Below are 9,495 nucleotides of genomic sequence, written 5' to 3' on the forward strand. Positions count from 1 at the left end.
CAAAATTTGCACGGTGATCCCGATTTGTTCTTGATTTGGTTAAAAGAATAGCTGAAATTTCCCTGAGGAAAGTTTGAGCAAAAGTTTAAGTCTTCCACTTTCGAGGTGCATACTATCTTAAACAGACAAATAATGTGACTAGTACAGGGGAATTCACAAACTCTAGGCTGGATGCAAAAGTTCACGACAAAAAGTTCAAAAGACCGTTAGTCTACGTACATTCACAAATAAAGCTGTATGTCCTTTGGGGGTATATTTCTTTAATTTTTAAATTCCGGACTCTTAAAATCATAATTCTTTACCTGTTTAAATGTTGTGAGAGTTTATATGAAGACTGCGGAAACAGTTGAGTTCCCAACGCCTCATATTTACGAAATTAACAAATTATCTCGTTCCCATAGCATTGACACATCAAAAAAGTGTCCATTTTTGAATTTCAATTATAAATTGGAGATAATTTGCCACACTAATCCGATATTTTCCTGATGACCGCTGACTTTCATCTTCTATCATTAAGGAGAGTAGTTCAAAGTGCTCTCAGTAAAGTATGCGCAAACCTTTAATACTGTCATTTTTTCGAGATGAGTATTACCTTAATCGGGCGAATTTTGAATGCCTTTCTTACACGCAAGTCAACGGTCGTGGAAGACTGAAACAGTCAGAGCAGCGACATCATGTAGTGAAGGTCAGTAGAAAAGATTCGCATCAGCTTTCCTGCCGACCTTCTCGATGAGGTTAACGTGACTTACTTGTGAAAATGCGTGTAGGAATGTAATAAAGCCGACCATTATGATGACGAGCGTGTAAAGCACTGTCTCTTCTTTATAATTAACGGATTTTCCTGTGTGAGAGTCCTTTAACGATAGTGAAGAAGGTTGGGCGATAGGATTAGCCGAGTGTCTATTATCACTGCCAATCGAAGGCTCCCTGGGCCACACATTATCAGGTGAAGCTTAAGTGACACGTTGAGAAACATTATTCTAAATTCTCTAGGGTAAATACGAGGCTTTTTTGAGAAATATTTGATCATGATCGTGCATTTGATCGCCATCATACATGCATGCATGAACAGTTACTAGATGGACACAGCCTGTTTTAAATTTTTTACTTGTATTAGCAATACCTATCACATCATCTAAATTACATAATCTGACACTTTTGATGCATTTGCTGATACGGATTTCGGGAATAGTTCATTGCTAAGGATACTCTTCTTGGGACTGTTCGCAGTCTTAGCATCACTTTTGTGCATACAACTTGACTTTCTTAGCGAGATCATACACTTGGCTTTCGCACTGCAGGAGTTGGAATTGATCTCCAGCTGTATGTGTTCTCAAGAGAAGTATGTCACCGGTCGTGTGATCGGTGAGATTACTGGACAAACCATGCCATATTCTATGGCACCATTCACTATGAAGTATTTTGCTTACAATTAGCTCCACGCTGGCTCAGCTTGATTTTTTTTGCACGTTGCGCAAAATGCCCTGTAGAGTCAGTCATGGACTGTAGGACAGTCACTTCGAAAAGATGTAATCGTCATATATTTTCTGAAAAATGACAATTCGTACATTGGGCTTTGACTTTGACATAACCAGCAATTGATATATCCAAACAACGCCGACGAGGTTAATAGCAAGTGCAAAGATACGCACACATACATACATACATCGGACAATACGTACATACATACATACATACATACATACATACATACATACATACATACATACATACATACATACATACATACATACATACATACATACATACATACATACATACATACATACATACATACCTACCTACCTACCTACCTACCTACCTACCTACCTACCTACCTATACCTACCTACCTATACATACATACATACATACATACATACATACATACATACATACATACATACATACATACATACATACATACATACATACATACATACATACATACATACATACATACATACATACATACATACATACATACATACATACATACATACATACATACATACATACATACGGACGGACGGACGGACAGACAGACAGACAGACAGACAGACAGACAGACAGACAGACAGACATACAGACGAAGAACTGGGAAAACTGTAGTTGATTACTGTTGTCGTAATATCACCGGGGAAGGTTTTATTTTACCTGAGCACTATCGGTTACCCATGTCTATGAAGAACATTACAAACTTCAAACACATAGATTCATGTCATAGATAAAGCCTAGATGACAATAACGGACCAAAATTTTCCTCCATGAACGCGTCGTAATATATATTTTCTGCATCGCTGACAATAAACACAGGTAGTACCTATTACGAACAAGGTGAGTACTGCTAAGTCATCCGTATGTTCATTATAGCCTGCGCTCTGCTCTCGTTTTATGTTCAGCATCCTAATGAGCATGCGTACATTTTAACTGATTGATGCCGCGGATTAAGACTGGAACGATGAAAGTTTGCCAGGTTGTAAACGACATTATTGAAACATGCCTTGAATGTCAAAGACCCTCCGTTGTAAGAATTTTTACATTAGCTCACCATACAAGCTGTCATTTTGTAAAATTTTACAACTACCGTATTACTTTTAGTCAATTTAAGGATCTGACGGAACTCAGAACATTTCTTTTATGCCTATTATACTCGCAGCCGAGACGCCGACGGCGAGAATAAACTCGTCAGGTGTGTACCGGAAGGGAAATAGTGGTCACGCATTTTTATTTACACAAGTAACTTGAATTGGCAATTGAAATATTAAGTCGACCCAGCAATGTCAACAGTTTACAATTCAAAAGAAACTCTTGCTATATCTGGAAGAAATGTTACAATTTGCTGAAGGGAATATTAAAAACGCTCGACACGAACAAACTGTAGCACTTAATGTCACCATAATGCAACAATTTGCTCCAACAAAGACAATGTCAATATCTAAAATATTGTTTTTCGTTTGAAGAGCTGTTAGGCATTTATGTGTGGTGAACTATGGATTTTTTCAGAATGAAACAAAATGGCAGCTTTGTTAACGTTCAAATGGAAGTTCTCGGTAAAGTTTTTGATAAGTGTTGTCATAAGATTCTGGATGCGTTAAAGTAGCAAGGGGTTCTCACACAAGACTGTGATAGCCAATCACCTTCAAACAATAGACTCTGTGTTTTGAACGAATTCACACCACTGTTTTCAAAATGGAATTAATCTCATAAGCTTTCCACTGTCAGCTGTCGGATTTTTCCTACATATTATGATGGATAAAATCATATGCAGTGAAAAAAAAATGCTAATTCTAAAAAAAACTCTCACAAAAATGACGCCATACTTCAGGACAAAACATGGTGTTCGCCAAGCACGGGTTTTAAATTGTTCCACACAGCTTTGTAAATGCCATACAATGACAACACTTCGACTATCGAGCAACCTCAGAAACAGTTCGCTATTATTTCTGTCAGACAAGCGTCTTTTCCGTGCTCATCGATCGAAAGTACACCGTGTTGATTCATTACCACTCGAGCGGTTTGAGTGAAACGAAAACGTGAAAAGCACTCCCACAGCGTGGATTCACTCCATCATACCGCGAGAAGCGAATCGATAGCAGCAAAGGAAATAATTGAAAAGCTAAATCTTTCAATTTCGTCTTCGTTAGCCAATTTTCACATTTGACTTTATAAGATAAGTTCGTGCTTCGATTGGTGCCAGCTGATGATGCTTTGTTCGAGTCCGAGGTACGGAGACATTGTCCACGGCACGTACAACAGCAGCACGCCCATCAAATACTCAATAAATCTACCAGAGACAGCTGTGCCTTATGAAAGTTTGGTACAAAATATATCCGTTATAAATTAATAAAAACAGATCGCATTAATATATACGTATTTTGGGGTTTCTTTCTCTTTTTATCATGGTGAGTAACCCATAAATTTCAATAATGCACTTATATATATATATATATATATATATATATATATATATATATATATATATATATATATATATATATATGTATATATATATATATATATATATATATATATATATATATATATATTGCATATAAACATATATACATATACATACATACATACATACTTATATACATAAACATATTATACATATAGCCATATGCATGCATAGGTAGATATATAGATACTGTAGATGACCACGGACTCCTCACTGATGGCTAGGCACGTGACCACAAGCAAAATCTGCAACGTATGGAGTTTCAAGAACACTATTACGTCACATTCCAGGGCAAAGCTTCTGCCTAATTAACACCGTCGTATTATAGTAAAGTAGTGTTTTAAAATTGCGAAGGTCTGACACATGACTATACTGAAGGAGCGCTTTTCCAAACAAACTGTCTGTACAAGGCACGTACAATAAATCATAGAAATATGCTTCTTCTCGTCGAGAAATCGATTATACTCATTTGATATCACGCCAATATCATGTCGAGTGCAGTCAGGCACAACATTTTCCCTTTCACCTGTCAGTATTTGCTGAAAACCTGATTCTAAGCCCTCCCAAAACATGTTGTAATTGCTGTAACTTAATTTATCAACTAACACACTTATTCCAAATTGTGCAGGAATGTTTAACTCGATTACGCAATCTGACGACGGCACGTCTCGTCGAAGGCTGCAGGGACTATGCCCTCACACATGATGCGTAAATCACATTTATCATTTCGTTATTGTTCGGGAATGCAATCCCTGTTCCTCATCATGTTTTTAATATCGCGCGTATTCTGTCTTGTCGTGTGGAATTTGGCAGGGGAGCACTCAATTGACGGCGACCTGTAGCGGACTGGCAACGGAATGAAACTCGTTGCATTCCGTTCTGCGAGACGCGTAACCCCAACTCGACGTGCTGTAGCTATTTTCATGTGCGCCTGATCGTGTATAACATTTGTGGATGACGCACAGTGCGAAGTGATCTTGTCCGGCTCTGATCAATCTCCTACAACATCGGACTTTGTTTTTGGAAGGCCTGATCGCACATCACTGGCTTCCAAGCTACTCGGTCAGCCGCGCTGAAGCTCTGGGCTTCGACGTCATTCGGCTGTAATCACATGCTCGTCTGTCGGCAGCTCTGCGTATAATCCGCCATATGTTTCGCGCTCATATTGAATCGGGTAATGTTTACCTTTTGTGACGAATCCACCAGCCCTCATATCAGGGGATTCGTGCTCACGTATTCACGGCAACTAATTCGCTTTGTCAGACCCTATCATGGCTCATCGATCACCCTACATTCGATTGTTCATTATTTTGGTAGCTTTTCGCTTTATCTCCAGATCGGTACACACAACATGTGCTTCAAGCCTGTAATTTATCTGACGGAAAAATGCTATAAAGCTATAACTCTACTAAACGCAGAATCTCGCGCATAATGCTGACAAAAATTAAACCCTTCACTCAGTTTCACTAAACATTTCCTGTCCCATACATTATTAACTGAAGTTTTGAATTAATTACAACAAAGAAAAATACATAAAATAAATGAAATCAGATTAAATTACGCACTGATCTCTCTCTCTCTCTCTCTCTCTCTCTCTCTCTCTCTCTCTCTCTCTCTCTCTCTCTCTCTCTCTCTCTCTCTCTCTCTCATATTAAATATCCTCTCCAACATCCTTTGAATTTCTAAAGTGTGCAAAAATAAACAGCAGAATAGAAGAAGAGACTTACTTTTCACAAAGAGCCGCCGTAAAACAGATAACTATAATGCAAACGATGTCCGGTACAAGCTGCATTCCGAAAGTGAAGTTATATCATAAACCGTCCTTTCCAAGATCTTTTCTGTTGTCAGCCGTCTTCCTTTTCTTCTCTCTCTCTATATATTCCCCCTGTTCGCTGAGTTGTGTATCTCGTCCTCTTCCCCCTCAACCGTAAAATGACATTTCAGTTGATATCTTTCTCAACTTCGCTCCAACGAACGGGTGAGTTCTTTTTTTTTCGTCTCGGCTGACTCTACCTGACTCAATTCATGCACCAGTTGTCAGCAAACACAGACTTGGAAGAAAGCTGACTCTGGTACGACAGCCTGTCAAGTGTCGAACATGCATAGCTCTTCACTAATAGAGGTTCGCTTGGACAATGTCTGTGGCATTTATCGCGAGGTAAAACTCGCTTCCGACGAGTAAGCTAGGCAGCACGTGGTCGGTATTTCGGACACCCTAGTCTGCACTACATTGATCAAAAGAACGATCAGCGTATAACGTCCCCTGTTTCTGTGACTCAAGGCTGATGATCTCAGCATGAAACGACAGGTAAAAAGCCTGCTCCGCGGTTGAGGTACTCGTCTGGTGGAGCTGTCTCTCAACAAGGCCTTATTGTAGCATTTTAGGCACGGATTTAAGGATGATATAATTGCCCATTATACGAAAAGTGCAAATTGCGTTATTTGAAAAAAATTGTGTCAACACGGATGGTCCACATTTTAGGGAATATTTACGCGCTTGTCACTCGCCGCCCTCTTGCGACCGTCAGTCGACACGAGCCTTATTCATGATAAGGCGTTTTCGAATAAAACGTTTTGCTTTCCGTCGGCGTAGGCTTTAGGGAGAAACTGGAAAACAAACAAATATTATTTGCCTCACAACCGCGCTTCTCAGTAATGAATCATGAAAGTGTGTGAGAAACAACGCAACAGTTTAAAGAAATGAATCCCCATATAACGATAACGTTAATTTGTCGCAAAGTTCAGATCTCATCCAATTTGTTATACGCGTACTGATGGCTGTCGTAAAGAGGTATCTATCAGATATGAAGCGCGTGTGCATTCATGCATTGCCATTTGCGGGTCCAGTATTTTTCCCCATGTGTTGTAAACAGTTTTACGTACATGTAGTACATACTTGATCACAATAGAGTACATACTTTAGGACCAGGGGATAGTGAGGGAGCAACCAAAATACATGAAGCCAGGGAAAAAATGGCATGAATGCAGATGATCTAGCCTTGAGATGTGGCGATCAAAAATTATAAAATATTTCATAACACATTTAGATCTGCTCATCAAACGTGCAGCGTTGAAAACGTTTCAATTTAATCTCACCCTACTTGTTCGGACACACGACCTGTCGCGTTCACGCGGCCAAGGCTATTCAATCAACGAACGTGTGATCAAACAGAAGCACTCAAAAATGCATCAGACTTGTTCGAGGTACCGATCGCCTGATCTTCCAACAACACCTATGTCTGTTAAAGGACAAGATCTGTACCTTTCGGTACCTTTATCATGACTTTACGTGTGTGCAAATTTGTGTTTTATACAAGACTTTACCGATACGACCTATGTTCTGCTCGTCAATACAATTTGTTTATTTACGTAGATTCGTTATAATCCACACATTGCCACAGGTACTTCTCTTTTGTAGTTTTTGTTAATCGTGGAATATATCTTACACATTTCCCCTCACTTCCTTTGAATTAAGTTTTTCTGAAAGCCTTAAATTTGAAATTGATAAATGAACTCCGGGATATTGTTTGTCGTGTGGTTTGTATACCTCAACTAGCGCCATTACCACGACTCAATGTTTATAACATGGTTTCATGATGATGTTGTTGTTGTTGTTGTTGTTGTTGTTGTTGATGATGATGATGATGATGATGATGATGATGATGATGATGATGATGATGATGATGATGATGATGATGATGATGATGATGATGATAACGATGATGATGATGATGATGATGATGATGATGTGCGAAGTGGTATCAGAGGTGATTTTAACCTGGCGACAGAACTAGAAGCTTTTATTTTTGGTAAGTGACGAATTTCGTTGCGAGCACCATTGGTTCGTTTACATATCAATCAATACTTGCAAGGATTTTGGTCAGTACCTTTATTACATTCAAATTAAAGAACCCCTAAAAGATCATAATGATATGTTTTATAGCGTTTGTGGAGGAGGAGGTGGTGTTGGTGGTGGTGATGATGATGATGATGATGATGATGATGATGATGATGATGATGATGATGATGATGAAGGTGGTGTTGGTGATAATTATGGTTGTGGTGGTTGTGAAGTGAGGAGAAGAAGAAAGCGGGACGACAATACCATCGATGTGATTACAATGTAAACTAGCGATTATCAAGTAAGCAGACACTCTTTATTACGTCCCATCCATATTCCATACAGGAAACGTTATGTTTACGATACAAAGACACATCGCTTTATAGTAAAACAAATTACTTCAAGCTTACAAATTACACGAGCTGCATGAACACACAAAATAGAAGCCATAGTGTCGCTTTGAAGTCATTGACAAGATTGAGTCATTCGTCAAATTTGTATATTTTCGCATTTTCCCTCAAATCAAACATCATAAATTACATTTTAGGAAAGTTCCGTGTTATGACATTAGTACATGCGCACATTTGATGACAATAATGTTATTGAAAGGATAGCAGTTCAAATATACATTAAGATCAATAGTCATTTAAAAACACCCGTTCCTCATTTCGTTGCCCTCTCCGTCATATTTTATTTTGTCTCTGTATATTTGAGTTTCACCGTTCACATTCGTACCACTGAAAACTGAGATGCATAGCCGTGGGTGGGTTATTGTTACACTGTACAAAAGAAGATGAAATTTCAATACGCTGTTTCACTTTGAGTTGAGCTTTTCGTTGTCTTCGCGCAAAGAAGCTCAGTTATTCGCCCCAACTTGGCGGCGCCTTTGTGTATTGTATTTCCAGGCAAAAGTCCAGCGTTGTTATTACACTGATGTTTAACATGAAGACGGAAACCATACGTACTTATTCGAGAAATTCTGAAAATCAATCGGATCGACGCTATTGATACAGTCAAACTATTGTAATTTTGACTTTTCTAATCTTAGGATACTGTTTGACTTTTCCCAGTGTAATTACAGTAAGGCGAATGCCAGCAATGATGAAATCTCCCATCTTTAATAGCATTATTGATCATCTGATGTAGAAAAAACACGCGCTACAAACAGACATATTACCGGTCACTTTTGTTGCAAACAGAGCGATATTGCACGCTCATTTTGTTTTTGCCTGATAACATTCCCGGACATGATTATGGCGGCTAGCATGTTAATTCCAAAAACTCATTAGGAATTTTGGAAAACACAGTAAAATAAAATCAGTCCATATGATGACGTCAGTAAATTATTGATTAACTTCTACCAATCATATTATTGTCTATCTCTGTTCACGCGTACTTTAGTTGAGAATATTTAGGGAGTCCATGTTTTCAGTAGATTGATTATGTGATTTAAGGAGAGGCCAAAATTGAAAGAGATATTTCCCTCTCGCGTGACGTGACACTGGGGATCTTTTCTCCGCTCCGCTAACTCAAAGCTGAAAAATCTACGTACCAGCAAACATTGTTAAAATTTTCAGCATTGAGAATGCAACGCCTATCAGGAATGTAATCATTGTTTCTTTCTCTATCTTTGATAAGATTTATTATTCTGTCGTTTTTGACATGATTTTTCATATTATTACTGTAAAGCTTTT

At 38.5% G+C, this 9,495-nt stretch overlaps 1 protein-coding gene across 1 annotated transcript in view; it reads right to left on the reverse strand.

Moving 5' to 3' along the window:
* The window catches only part of LOC139115498 (glycine receptor subunit alpha-4-like), a 59,362-nt gene extending 53,236 nt beyond the window's left edge, over positions 1 to 6,126 (reverse strand). Inside the window, exon 1 of the mRNA XM_070677635.1 lies at positions 5,688 to 6,126. Coding sequence (XP_070533736.1) covers positions 5,688 to 5,752 — 65 coding nt within the window. The 5' untranslated portion in view covers positions 5,753 to 6,126. The remainder of the gene's footprint in view (positions 1 to 5,687) is intronic.
* Between the last annotated feature and the right edge of the window lie 3,369 nt (positions 6,127 to 9,495).

This window comes from Ptychodera flava, chromosome 17, assembly GCF_041260155.1.
Source record: "Ptychodera flava strain L36383 chromosome 17, AS_Pfla_20210202, whole genome shotgun sequence".
Lineage (NCBI taxonomy): Eukaryota > Metazoa > Hemichordata > Enteropneusta > Ptychoderidae > Ptychodera > Ptychodera flava.